Source organism: Pinus tabuliformis, chromosome 7 (assembly GCF_031772625.1).
Source record: "Pinus tabuliformis cultivar Carrire ecotype Pingquan chromosome 7, CPIR1, whole genome shotgun sequence".
NCBI classification, from domain to species: domain Eukaryota; kingdom Viridiplantae; phylum Streptophyta; class Pinopsida; order Pinales; family Pinaceae; genus Pinus; species Pinus tabuliformis.
Window position 1 is genome coordinate 79,868,649 of NC_142293.1, and position 15,671 is coordinate 79,884,319.

The window sequence follows — 15,671 nt, forward strand, 5'->3', positions numbered from 1 at the left end:
ACATACATATCAAATATCCCCAAAATATATCTTCCTTAAATATATATCGCTAAAGAAACATACATGGAATTCTACTCACAACATTGGTACAAACATTTCATTATCCATTCAATTCCACCCCACTGCTAGATAAAACACACAACATCCTAATTCATCTTACAATATTAGAACAAAAACCTAATAACCCCAAAATATCCCTTGCAATTCTATTCAAATAATATTTCAAGATGATTAAAAAAATATCTAATAATACTCATATTGCATGTATGAGAGATCATTGAAAAAAAACAAAACAAAAACAAAATTTCATAATGAATCACACATGCCTACATAAAATTTATAACATACACATACACATGCACATACACATGCACATACCCATTTATAAATGATGTATAACTAACACATACCCATTTATAATGATGTGAACCAGTTATATCTTGATCTCTTTAATAGTCCCGAGATGGAATGGAATTTCTTGGGTCTCTCCCTAAACCAAACTACATGGGTTTCGTACTATATAAAGAAATGCAAGCGTTGATGAAGTCTGCATGAATAAATGCATAAAGTAGCTCAATAATAAATACGTTGTAGCTAAATAAAGCATAACAATAGACATCATAACTACAATGGAGAAAACCCCTCAATGGGGTAAACATATTCACTATGAAGGCTACTTATTCATAAATTATACATAATGCCATATTTGTGATGTTTGTCTAAAATGGATAGTCATTCTTGTTTGGAGTGGATCCTCAACGGCCAAATACCTTTAACAAACATATATGTAACTCCTCCACAAACATATATGTAACTCCTCCACATTGTATCACATGTACAAGATAAGTAGGTGTTAAATTTTCAGCATTTTATCATTTCCTTGGGAAAAATTTAAGGATCTATATTTAGAATTTTTTTACAATTCTTAATAAGAGTTAAAATGTCAACCATAAAATGTTTCATGATATATTTTTTAAAATATTCCATTTTTAGTCTCTATATAATTTTTAAAAAGTTTTTGACTATTTTTATAATAAAACAAATTTATTCTATATAATTTAAGTAAATTATTTTTGGAAATTTGAAAATTATTAACTTTTATCTCTCAAAAATGATTTGAAAATTTAGCCCCGAAAAAGTTTATCCCTCAAAATTTCCTTGGGAGCCCCTCCTTCCACACAATCTTCATCTAAAACTTATCCATAACTAATATGTTAAGGATGCCACTAATTAGAAAGCAAACTACCTAGGCTCATGTGGGAAACCTCATGCCGGTGAGGCTGGGAATTTCATCGAAGTTAGAATCTAAGTACAATACAGACATTGTGCATAATTGTGTTTATCCATCTACTTTGGTTGAATATTTAGATAAAGGAAAAACATCAATTTGCATTGAGGATTCAAAAATAGTAATTAAGGTTGACAATTATTAAAAAAAATCCTATAATTAAGAAGTGGTGAAATAATATCAATAAAGATGATGATTAAAAGATAAGCAAACATTGGATCTTGACTTTATATACTGATTAAATTTTAAGATCAAATTTTATTATAATACTTTTATGTTTATTCCTCGATCTTATTAGTCCCTGCCCTCAGGCATGGACTATTGTAATCGTTCGCGAGCTATTTAGCATTAATTGACCTGCTTCTGATGCCCGGTCATCAACTATATACCAAGTTTTTTGAGGACATATTTATAAATCACCTTATTTGGCCTCCTCCCGAGGACCTAACGTAATCCGAAGCTAATCCCAACCTAAACCATATGTTAAAGCAATTAAGTGCGGTGCATTTTCAGCTAACCGTCACGGGTGTATGGTTTTAATGCTAGCATTACTTCTGGCGGTTATGCAAAGGTGGTGTTCCCTATTACAATGTACGCGCTCTGTGGAGAGGTCCTGCCCTACACCCGTGTCTTTGTGCATGCCCTGCACCCGTGTCTTTGTGCATGCCCTGCACCCGTGTCTTTGTGACGTCGGCCCACTGCATCTCATTAAATACACTGCTACCCTCCTGGTTTTGGATTGCTCCAAGGCAGAGCGTTCGCAGACCCTCTAATGCTCTCTGCAACAGCAGACGGTTCCTGCAGCGAGAAGCAATGAACAAGGTGAGATTTCTAATGTGAACCTGATCATTCCTACTGTGCAGTTAATTATTCGAAATTTCGAGGCGCTGAAATGGGGAATCAATAAATTTTGTTGAGTGAACAAATGTTCAGATATTCTCGACATACCGATTGCCAAGAAGGCGATGCATCCGAATAATGAGATCCTCCTCGTCCGCGGAAATCCGTCCGCGTTTAATGTCAGGACGCAGGTAATTCTTCCAACGTAATCTACAACTCTTTCTGCACCGGTTAAGACCTGCAACAAAAATTCTTTCCGCTCTTTCTGCACCGGTTAAGACCTGCAACAAAAATTCTTTCCGCTTGTTAGCCTCTGAATAAATATTTATGTCTGCATAAATAATATCTATACCATAACTGACAACTAACTGACTTGCTGTCGCTAAGGGATAAGTAGAAAAGCAGTAGGAACTGCAAGGAACAGTAGAACAGCAATAAATGCAATGGTATTTACTTCCATGATCTCCTTATTTTAACTTTGTTAAAAAATAGCTCGAGATTTGATCTCATTTTGATCTCATTTTGATCTCATAGATGGGTTTGGAAACAATTACCTTGAAGGACTCGAGGAACTGAGGCCTTGAAGGACTCGAGGAGCTGGGCTTTCTCACGATTAGAGGCCGTGGATTCTCTGACCAGAACAATTGTGGGATGGCCACTAGCAATACTAGCTTTAGCAATATAGCGACTTTTTTGCTGGTATTTCCTGCAGTTCAAAGCCGTCAATGACTGTTATCCTTTCTATGAATTCCCAATATGTTTATTCTGTTATTAGAAGTATGATCAAATTTATGTTGTTGAAGATCACTTTTAAATATAGCTTTTTTTTAACAGTGCTTTAGAGTCTAGACACCTACGCTTAGAGCCTTCTCGAACTTTGTTTTTCCTTTCTAAGAATTTACACTTGTCGGACACCTCTGCTAAAGAGCCTTTTTCAAAATTGTTTTTTCTCTTCCAAGAATTTACACCTGTCAGCCTTTTTCTTGAATAGCATTGATCTGCTAGCCTGTTAACTTGCTTTGCCTGGTGACCAGAGAACAAGATCAAGAGTTAGATGCGCTTAGTGCGAGTGTTGAGAGACTTGGCAGTGTTGGTCTCACAATACATGAGGAGCTCATGGGACAGGTGAATTTTCTTGGGCATATTTGTTCCTTTGGTTATTAAACTGCTAGTACTATGATCTAATGCATTCAAGTGATCGAGTTCATCAGTGTTTGCCTATCAATTCTTTAAAGAAGTGAATCATGTCGACTGATGCGTACCACAAATCTGCCTTTGCCTGCAGGAAAGAATTTTGGAGGACCTTGACCAAGACATGGACAAAACATCAAATAACATCAAATAGACTGGATTTTGTTCAAGTTAGTTCTATGTGAACACCATCGATTTGTTTCCACTCGATTCTTTATCTAAACACTGATTTTCGTAAAATGAATCCTCGCATTCTCAATGTATACTACGTAATATATAAAGTGGATTCTCCTCTCTTTATATTTTTTGTTTGTCCAGAAGAATTAAAAGACATCAAAATTAATGAAACTGAGCCTATAGGAATGTACTATCTGATTTATCTGTTCAGATATATATAGAGGGACATCAGAATCGGAGGCTACTCTAGGTACTGCTCTAAATTCAACCTGAAAGCATTACTTATCAAAATTCCTAATTCAAAACATTCTTCTGTGCAGAAAAAAATCGCTTTGGTGATGAAGAAGGCCGGAGCTCGTACCTTTTTTATCCTTAGTAGGCACTGGAGCTGGAACTTGCACATACATCATGAAACAGTAATGAGCTACAAATATAAAATAAGACTTCCAAGAGCCAAACTACATGGTCGTTACCTGAACAAATACCATCATCAGAAGACATATGAGAAAGAGTTTGCTTGCAGAAGCCATGGGAGCTGCTGACACACGAATACAAGAAAAGAGAACCTTCGTTCTCTGCATGGACACTGTGCCTCTCCTTCCAGCACCTGTCGTTGGAAACACTCAGTTAAGAGAAGCCTTCGTTCTTTGCATGGGCACTGTGCCTCTCCTTCCAACACCTGTCGTTGGAAACACTCGACCAAAGCAACTTACCGGCCGGGAATCACTTTCCAATGACGGGACCTGTGTACCCAATTATAAATGAATTCACCTTCCCAGAATCATTAAATTGTTTAGTGACTAGTTAAACACAAACGCTACAGTAAAATTCAAAATATTTGCAAATTCTTTTCGAATTTGAATTGAAAAGACAAGTGCCAAAGTCTTCTACTCTTTATTCTAAAGATTTAGGGATTTTTTTGTAGTTCAAAATACTTTTTTAACCAATAAATATAGTTATGAATGTTATTCTGTTATGTATGTAATTGTAGAAGTATGTAATTGTAATTGAAGCCGTCATCTTCGAAACAAATAAAAAATAAAAAATAGTGATAATTTAAACAGAAAATTTCTCAGGAACGTTGTAACATTAAAGAACGATATCCTGTTGCAAAGGAAATTTCCCCGAATTCACTAAATGTAATACAGTTTAAATTACAGACAAAAATATTCAATAGATCTAACAGGATGACTCCAATTTGCTGTAGAATTAACTATTACCCATAATAATTCGTGTAGATTATTACACCTAATTGTAAAGCTCTATTCAAATGTTCTTCTTGAAAACAAAAAATGGTGTTGCATTCAATTGCAAATGAATATTATAAAAGTAACCAGTGCTCTATTTAGCTAAATTACAAGAAAAATTGCTCTTCAAATAATAAATAATAAATTTAAAAGTAAATTTCTCTAAAGATCCAAAATCTGAGATAAGAAGATAATTAAAATGTCCCTATGTTTTCTTCCAAATAATTATGGAGACCCGGACCTTCGATGATTACAGTGAAGAGGTTTCAAAAACACAAATTGGGAGAGAGACATACCATATTAACGATGACTTTACACCTCACGGACTCAGTTGAAGGTGGTTCTCCAATGTTCTTGCTTCTTGAAAATTCCTGTTGCGAGCTGCTACCGTTCTTCCTTACCTTACAATTCACTGAAACTACTGCCAAACTGAAAAGCTATCAAAAGTATTGGTAGCATAGTGGTTCGTAAGTTGAAGCCACAGGACGTGCGTTTAGTTTGTTACCGATATGCAGGCTTTGCGTTTAGTTGAATAGAGATATGTAGCACGTGCATTTAGTTGATTTAGCGGTAATTCACTAAAATTAATTCAATTAGCACACCTCAACTAACTAAAATTCAATTAGTACACCTGGATTATAAGTTATGGCAGTAGCATGTAGTTGGAATTAGTTTCTCAACCTATATTCTCTAAATTGTTTAGTGCTCCATGGAGCGCACTGTTAAGCCGAAATTGGTCTAGCCGAAATTGGTCTAACTAAAGGTGACTAACGCTTTTGTCGTCTCGCTGCACCGCATTTAATCTTCAAAAAAAAATCAACGCAGAGTTCGCAGCAACCTTTGTCTTTGTCTCACAGCTGCTCCACTTCGCTACAATTTCTGTAGTGAGTCAGTGCTTTTTTGTTGTACTAATCAATCCTCATCTGCCTGCCGGTATCTGTTTTCGCATATATAATCCATTCCTACACTTGGTGGACTAGAGCACAGCACTACATCTGATCGACCTTTGTTTGGTTGGCTTCTCTTTCCCTAACCTAGTGAGCTACGGGACCGGGCACTGCACTATAAATCCCTTTGTCAAGTCACCTACCTTCTTTATATCGCGGGCAAGTTCCATATCGCAGACAGGAAGGCAGGGCGAAGGCAATTCCTGCCTGAGCAACTTTCTATGTAACAGGCGGTAACGAGAAGGCAGGCCCGAACGAAGACAGGCAAGTCTTTTTATTGCTATGAAGAGAACAAACTTACTCAACGAGCAAGGCAAATCCTGAGATCTATGAGAACCCATGACTATGCAGATTGAAGTTCTGATCCTGTCGCCTGTACAGATTCTCTGTTAACCTGAATTCAGTTCTCCACCAAACAAACAATATTGAGCTGCTTGCCGAGCAATATTGAATTGTTTCATAGCCGGGCTGATATGCTTCCATCTGTAATGCACACATGCCTGTAGTGCGTAATAGACAGGCTCAACTTCACGCAGGGACTCGCTGCGTCGCAGCTCCCCTTGTTTCTCTCTTTCTCCCTTTGTTCAAATTATAATATTATTATAGTTTAATAATTTTTTTATTTTTTAAAATAATTATGATATGATTTTTTACATATATATATATATAATTTTCTAGTGTGTTTATGATTTGTTGGACTAACTTATGGTCTAAGGAACCATGATCTAGGGGAATCTAAGTTGTCAAAATTACCCAAGGATTGTAGTTGGTATGGACCTCACCAAGAATTAACATGATTGGATTTTTTTTGGTGTCTCCTCCCAACTATTGTGAGTTTTGAACCTTAGCCACCTCATAAAATAAAATCCTCAAAATTCAATGACCCTAATAAGATTTCATGATATCTTTTTTTCATATATATATAAAATAAAAATTTAATATTTATAATACAATATTTAATTTATTTTGGCCTCTAGGCTAGCCCACAATTACACTCACTTAAAAGCGTTTTTCTCAAGCTTGAAGATATTACTACAATATTCATCAAGGCATCAAAGTTCATGTCATTAATGAGAATTTGAATTTGGGTGGAGAGGATAATAATTGTTTTGTCCAAACATACTAATAACCCTAATTAACAATTATTTTTTAATTATATTAATAAAATATTACTCCATTCTTATATTATTTTATTCATTCTCTTTATATATAAAATAAATATCTATATATATATATATATATATAAATTTTTGCTTTATCCTTCTTTATCATTTTTCCTTAGTTTTTTGTATTTTTTTGTTACCATTTATTTATTTATATTTTCTTATTCAGATATTTATTTTCTTTATATAAACTTATTAGACTTATATATGACTTTATTACATAAAGTTGTCGAGCTTTATCTACTTTTATGATGTACTTAGAAATATGCTGTTTATTTTTATTTGTATCTACTTTTGTTAGCTACTTTTTTTTTAACTGCAACAATGTCTTACTGTTTGAAAAAATATATTACATATCTAGTGACATCCATATCCAAGCATACTTCAGAGCCCATATAAAAAAATACAGAGGAACTTAGGTAATTTCTAGATGCGAAGAGAACCAAACTCCACATTACAAACCAAGTCTAAGTACGAAGCTCCTAGGACCCTAGTGAAGCAAAGCCATATGAATGAAAACCAAACTCGAGGTGTCACATAGTCCCAGGTAGCTAAATAATAGTAATTAAAATGACAATTTAACCAACAACAAAAGAGCTATTTTGGAAAGGTAACAAAATAAAATGATACTTTTCCATAGGTACAACACACATATAACCTCTTGCAAAATGAGTCATCCACCAAAGATTGACCTTGTAAATTTCACCAACCATAAACCTCTTGTTCCATATAGTAAGAGGTCAACCATTCTTACCAAATGATGCTAAAAACAAACATATTTCAATTATAGAAGGACACAACTTCCAATGTTGGAATGAAGCAAAGGGATGCCAAGGAGACTTGAAGTGTAGAACTTTGAGCCAGTGAAGAAAAAGAGAGAGGCACTGCAAGACCCTGCACATATCAAAACAAGATCTAAAAGAAGAGAACCACAAATACATCTTCGTATCATGAGTCATCCCCATTTTTGAGAGCCAGAGAAACATCATCAACATTAAAGTGTGATCAACCATATAAACCAAAATTGATAAAAAAAATTCCTAATCCTGGTTTGAAGAAATAATAGTAAGGTCAAGATCACTGTTAACTAGTGGGTCAAAAGGGTCTCTAGAAGGATCAGATAGATCCCCCAAGGCAAGGTCTAACACCATATAGTTCTCCACGCGATTCAAGTGAGCGTTATTGTCATTAAGATTGAACCTATGCTTACGTAAAATGCGCTTAATATCCTCCAACCCAGAAACGACATTATAATTGTCAACTTGTTTGTCCTTGAGAATTTGCCGTAATAGAGTGTCCATTTGTTAATGCAAAGAGAGAGAATATATGGAATGAAAATGCCTCTTCCAAAATCTACCTAGGTTTGGAACCCATTTTAGAACATTACCCACCACTTCCAAATCCAAATGGTGTGGGCTATCTCCAAACTCTTTAGCCTCCAGCAATAAAATTTCTTTACACACCTCAAAGGGAACAACATCAAAAAAGGTTGATACTATGTAAAAAGAAAAAGTTTGACCATGTTTTACACCAACATTACCACCAGGACCTCTTCTACTCACATTCTTTAGCGAGGAGACATGATAGAGGAGGTAAGAGAACAATGTAGATAGATAGTTAGAGTACCCCGTCCAACAAAAATAAGCAAACAAATGTGTCACTTCTCCTTCAACACCAGGCCAAAAAACAACCAGGTCGTCCCCCAAATTCCATCGAAGAGGCCCAAATTCAAGGAGGGTTTGAAATTTACCACACTCAATTGACATAATAAACCAATAACTCCACCTCCATGCCCAAAATTGAGCACTGAGAGTACCCACACATACCACAATACCAGACCCTACCCCAAAGACAAGTGTAACCATAAAGAAGGTGAAGTCAAACCAAAGGAAATGCATTTAAGCCATAATTGACTTGACACTTACCCAATTCACCAGCCTAGAGAACTTCAAAGCAATAGACGAGATAAATTGACACAAAACCCAAATTAAAAGCCAACCCTTTACTGATAAAGCTCTAAAACCCTTTGCTTCAAAACCATACTAGGAAATGGCCTAGATACCAACATCCACAACCATAATAGGATAGGGAGAAGAAATACCTCTAAACTTTATATCCAAAAGTGGAAAATTAGAGTATATAACCGCTAATTTGAAAACAAGCCCAAGCTCTGTATAATGCATATAGAGAATGAAAAACATCTACACCATGTTTGAACTGGTATAAAAAAATACCAAATAGGGTGCCCTCCTCACAGACAAAGTCCAAAACCTCGACAAATAAACATAGCATGAAGATACTATTGTAAAACCAACTGTAGAAGATTGAGGATTGAACCTCAACTTCGCTCCTTTGTATAATGTATCTCTGCCACCCTATATCACCTAATATGCATTTATAATGAATAAACATTGAGCGTAAAACTCCAAGTCCCATTACCTATCGCGTGCTACACCATGACCAAATAAAAACAACTATAAACCTAACATTACATCCAAAGAAAACACCATTCCCTCCATCATTCGCACCCATTGGAGACTTTATTAGGTACTTTAAAATATATAGTTTATTTTTATTTTAATATAGATGGATTATATTTAACTTTAACTTTTATTATTTTTTCTTCTTTTCATTTTGTAATTCATATTAAAATATTTTAATTGAATTATAATTTTGCCTATTATTTATTTCGTAATAAATCATAATAATTTACTATAAAATAGAGTATAAATTTGGTTTAAATTGAATTATAATTTTGCCTATTATTTATTTCGTAATAAATCATAATAATTTACTATAAAATAGAGTATAAATTTGGTTTTAAATAATAATAAAAATTATAAAACTTTAAAATTTAAAATAAATAATTACAAAAATTTAAAACTCGTTTATTATATTTAAATAAAATGGTTTTACTTAATTCACTCAATTAGGATTTACAATACTAACAAAATTGCGCTTCGAATACGTGGTTTACCCACTCACCACTTAATTATTAAATAAAATGTGCTCTTTTCCTATTTTTTTTTTCCATATTTTGTTTTTTATGTTCGTTTTTTTTTTTTTTTTTTTTTTTTAATTTTTTCTTTTCTTCGTTAGTCTTATTTTTAAAACTACTTTCAAGAAGTGGATGACATTATATGCTTTGGATATAAAAAACTACAGGGGTTTTATCAAAATCATATCAAAGGGTTGCCTAATATTCCGATCTATCAAATTATCTACTTTATTTATTTATTTAATCTCACACATTATGTTTTAGTTAATCACATCCAAATCATATCTTTATGTATTTAAGAAAAAGCGACCTGTATATCAATTAGGAAAATAAATATAATCATAATATTAATTAAAAAAATCATATATCATCATTACTTTATATTTTAATAAATGGAATAATTAACTAAAATAAATATGATTTTATATGTTAAATAGATATGCACATAAAATAAATATGAATTTACATATTAAATAGATATTTATATAATATTAAATTAATTAATTTTTATTTTTATAAACTAAAATATATATTAAAATGAGATATAATCATATAAAATTTTTAAAAATGTTTCACATCAAAAAAATGGGAAGAAAGACGATCGAGAGTGACTTTGAGATAGACGGCTAAGGTTTTGAAAGTGGTGGTAAGGAAACATGAAGCATAGAGTGTAGTTCTTTTGGGAGGAAGGGGGTTGACTCCTTCTTATAGAAACATAGTAGTAGGTTTAGGATTTGAGGTAAATGGATCCTCTCATAGCTTCAATAATATAGGCAAAGGAAAAAAACTAGGATCAAGGTCCTTCAAATCATTAAGAAGAGAACAACAAAGGATCAAAGGTAGAATAGGAAGGATCGACAAATGAAAAAATAGGTGGGCAATAAGCAAAACTAGGATAATGTATTCTACAAGTGAAAAAATACCCAAATCTAAGATTAGCTCACCAAAAATTGACGGAAAAAGTACAATACATGTAGGACCATGCATTGATTGGAAAAATTATGGGTTTATGGCCAACTAATAGAGTCTATTGGAAGAAATCGTAGTCAAAAGGGGGAGTGGAACTAAAACTAGGTTCCAAAGGCTTATTTGCAACTATATTCAACAATTTGGAAGAGAAAAATCTAAATTTTCAAAATGATTCATACTTTTCTCAACTCATCTCGATTATATCTATGATTTTGGAAGGAGTGTTTTTGTCCACACAAAGAGGAATTTTCAACAACCTTTCTATGGGTAAGGTTATACTCCTTGCCATCAGAATTTTGGGATCCATAACATTGGAAGGCATAGAAAATGCCTTGGGGTCATCTGTAATGAGCTCAAAAACCACAAAGCATGGAAAATACACATTGTATTCCTCAATTTGTGTTTACATGAATATTTATCAACCATTTATAGCTAATATATGCAAATCTCTTATCAAGATAACACATGGTACCAACCCATCAACTATGAATGCATTCCCTTCATATGCAGGAAATGCCATGAGCATGGGAATTTATTCTAGTAATTTCCTTTAAACTCAACACATCAAGTCACAAAACCCCAACCAATGAAAGATCACGAGAGTATTGAGAAGGTTCCGTTAAAAAAAAGTACAATAAAAGAACCGATGGAAATGCATCAAAGGAAAATGCAAAGAATGAAAATAGATATGAATCTTTAGTTACATTAGAAGAAAAACAACAAAACGTTGAACTCAAAAACATAAGGGATAGGTAGGACGAAGGGATCAAAACAACACCTAAATAGGAGGAACCAATTCAAAACAATGAAGAAAAGAAGAAAACCAAAGAAAATGACCAGGAGGATTCATAAATGCAGGAAGCACAAGAGGAATTGCTATAAACAGAAGAAGCAAAGGATACAGAGCTAGAGTAACTAGACATACAAACCATAACAACAACTTTGGAAGACCAGGACCCTCTAAATATTATGGAGTGGGAAGTAGAACTCATATCCATAACATGTATCCAAGCATACAGAATATAACACCATCAAATGAAAGGTAAATATAATGTTAGTTCCTCTTTGTTAGGAGTTTGCAAAATTAGTAGCAAAGAAATTTCAAAAAACAATAAAGATGAGAAAAAAGGGAACACAAATAAAATAATAAATTTCTTCAGGAAATGGGAGAAAGACTTATGCAATTTTGGTAGGATAAGCCTAATGATAGACACCTACCATCTCATGTCTTCTACTCAATCATGAAACTCAACTCATGGAATACGAGGGGTCTGAATGGAAAGTCTAAATATAGACTCCTCAAGGAAAAAATCGAAATAGAAAATCATGTAGTAGTTATGATGCAATAAACGAAATGTAGAGAGAACCATATCACCAATATAGCCCAAAAAAATCGAAGAGGTTGAAAACATATCACCATTGATGCTAGAGGGGCATCAAGAGGCTTGACAATATTATGGAATCCAAGAGATATTTATATTTTATATTTTATTGCTACATCCAAATCAATCTCAGGAAAATTCCAAAAACCATGATCAAAACTCAAAGGATATATAACCAATGTGTATGGTCCCATGTTTTTGGGAAACAAACTAGCATTTCTCATCAGCATAAAAAACTAAAAACACAATTAGAAGCAAGAAATTGGATAATCAGAGGAGATTTTAACCTAATAAATTATCTCACGGAGAAAAAGAGGGAATACCTAGCCTAAAGGAGGGATCTTAGCACTTTAGAGAAATGATTAAAGAGTTAAAATTAGTGGACATGGAAACTACCAATGCGAGTTACAATTGGAAAAACAAAATATGAGGTACTTCTCAAATATCCTTCTGATTGGATAGATTTGTGGTATCAAAATAGTTAGTAGTCTAAGGTCTCCACATGGAAGCATCCATACTACCAAGCTATGGGTTAGACCATTGACCAATAAGCTTGATAGTAGACTAGCAAGGGAGCCCCAAAAAAAACCTTTCAAATTTGAAGCCTTTTGGCTAAGGCACCACTCTTTTAAATACAATGTCACAAAATGGTGGATTTAGGCACCAATTATCAAAGATACTACAATGAATAACTTCCAACAATGTTTAAAATATGTTAAAAATTAGTTGAGATACTGGAATAAGAAAGAATTTAGAAATATTCATGAAGGAAAAGGACAACTTAATCAGGAAAGTGTAGAGACAATAACATAAAAATAATCCAAGAAGGGAAAACAACAAACCCGAAATAAAATGAAGCTTAACCATATGCATAGTTGGAGGAAAGATATCAGTAAAAGTAAATCCTATGGAAACCAAAATAAAGGATTCAATGGCTTAAAGAAGGAGAAAAGAACACAATTTCTTTTCACAAATAAATGATTATATACAATGATTTAAAAAAATCTCTTGTATCAATAATTCCCATGGAACCATATTAGAAAATAAAAAAGAGTTCATCTCTTTCTACAAACAAATTTAACTAAGCTAGCTATTGACAACAAGCCCACAATAAAAAATATCACTTAAAAAATTCTAGCACTTGTAACACTAAAGAAAAACACATTTATACTTAATGAAATCTCAAAAATGGAAGTGGCACAAACTATGATGAAAATGAGCAGAGGAAAATCACTATGGCCAAATGGATTTACAACAGACTTATTTCAAGAATGCTAGTCTATTATTTTATAAGACATATGGGAACTGGTGGAGAATTCAAGAAGAAAAGCCTTCATGCATTCTGCATTGGATGTCTCATTTATTGCATTGGTACCAAAAGACAAGAATGGTGATACACCTTCCTCTTTCAGATACATAGCACTCTGTAATGTCATTTATAAAATTGTCTCAAAATTTATTATCAATAGACTAAACCTAATTCTTTCAAAAATTATCTCCCTTAAACAAATAGGATACATGGAAGGACAATAAATTCTAGACAACTTTCTTCTTGCTAATGTAATAATACATTCTTTAAATCATATTAAGAAACCTGGAATTCTCATAAAATTGGACCTTTCTAAGGTATTTGAAAGGTTAAGTTGGAAATATACGTTTCATCTTCTTAGAGCTTTTATACTTTTAGAAAAATGGGTACATTGGGTCCTAACCCTTTTATGGAAAGTTTTCATTGTTATTGTTATAATGGGACTCCCTCAGATACCTTCATGCCAACATGAGGCATAAGACAAGGGGTTCGTATTTCCTTATTTATATTTCACTTAATGGTGGAAGGTATTGGATATGATATCAAAGTGGCTGTTCAAAAATGGAAAATAAAATGTCTCAAATTATATAATGAAAAATAGTCCATAACTCATCAATAATTTGTGAATGATACAATGTTTTCAAGTCACCGCTTAGCTAGAGAATCTAGAAACTTTAAGAAAAATTTGGAGGAATTCCAAGCTACTTTTGGAATGGAAAAAAAATGGGTAAATCCCAAATCTTCTTTTTCAATACACCACCTGCAATGCAATCACACATATCTAGAACCCTTGAAATCCAAGGGAGTCCCCTTCCATCCAAATATTTTGGAGCACCTCTTCTAGAAAACTCATTGAGATAAATCTATTGGGAGGAAATTCTAAGTAAAGTTGAAACAAAATTTTCAATTTTGGTTTTGAGATCGCTCAATTCTGTTGGAAGAAAAATATTACTCAAGTCCATGCTCCTGGCAAGGCTAATTTACATGTTCCCAGCTTTGGCAGCCCAAAAATCATCCTAAAAAAAGGAAACCTTTAATGGCTCAAGCTAACGTTGAATCCTCTAATGAGGAAATGAGGTCTTTTATATTTCCCTAAATGGATCTCAAATAGGCTTCACTCCATTTTTTCCCAAGGGTGGATGATTGCATTAAAATTGCTTCCACGAATACATCTTCTAAATTTGGACTCTTCCATGTTGATAACATAATTCCAACAAGAAAATTTATCATGGTAAGCCACTAGCATATACACATTAAATTTATTGCATATGTCATTACTTGGAATTTATAGAATATGAACAACAATCCAATGTTGAGTTTTGTTTTGTTTTTGTTCTTTTTTTTTGGCTAACACTTGAAAATACACCGCGAACCATAATGTACAAAGGCCCGCACATTATGTGGTCCAAATGCTAGTGCATTAATTCTCTGCCATGTATTCCTATACTTTGAGAGGACTTCATTCTCCCCTAATGTTTTCTCCTAGAGAAGGAGGTTAGGGGCTTCTCCTTGTTTTTCAAACTTATAACTTCAGAGATTTTCATATCACTACCTAACCCTTTACATTTCCAAGATATTGTCTTCATCATTTACTTAAGGATTTAGGATTTCAACTTTGCACAAGGGTTGGCCCACTTCTCTTCCTTGTGTTTCTTTATCTTCCAAATAATGCAACCTCTATGGTAGTTTGTGTCCCAATCTTATTATCCTTGTCTAACTTATCATTATGGATTTCCCTATTTGCTTTATGTCCTACCTTTTTTGTGATCTTGATGTGACCTATATATTTCACCATTTCCCCTTCAAAATTTTCATTCAGTGAATCCAAAAGGGAAGAGCACTGAGCATTTTTCAGAAACTTAGGAGAAAGCAAAACCTCCTCCTCCTTTGATTCCTTGAATTCCTTTTGAATCGATATGTATTCTAATTGAGGGACATCATCCGATCTCTCCTTTTTTTCTTGATTTGTGTTTATTAGTTGTTGATCCCCTTGATTTTCCATATTTTGATTCTCATCGCCCTCTTCAAGTTTTTCTAATTTTTCATAATGGTTTCCCTAAGAAAATATCCCTTTAATTTTACTAAAATATGAGGCTTACCCTTCTATTATTTTCTTTGGAGAGAAAAGGGCCTTAGGACCCTCAATATTTGACCTAGGTT

The 15,671-nt window shown here is 33.5% G+C and overlaps 1 protein-coding gene across 2 annotated transcripts; it reads left to right on the top strand.

Moving 5' to 3' along the window:
* The first annotated feature begins 1,951 nt into the window (after window positions 1-1,951).
* Window positions 1,952-4,311, top strand: LOC149245288 (uncharacterized). Of its 2 annotated transcripts, none has more exons than XM_089455569.1 (4): window positions 1,952-2,110; window positions 2,222-2,319; window positions 3,163-3,253; window positions 3,817-4,311. In XM_089455569.1, the coding sequence occupies exons 1-4, from the start codon at window positions 1,952-1,954 to the stop codon at window positions 4,036-4,038; spliced, it is 570 nt and encodes a 189-aa protein (XP_089311695.1). In that variant the 3' UTR covers window positions 4,039-4,311. The 2 variants fall into 2 exon arrangements, with proteins under 2 accessions (XP_089311695.1, XP_089311696.1); XM_089455570.1 differs by lacking the exon at window positions 3,817-4,311 and adding an exon at window positions 3,414-3,508.
* The last annotated feature ends 11,360 nt before the right edge of the window (window positions 4,312-15,671 follow it).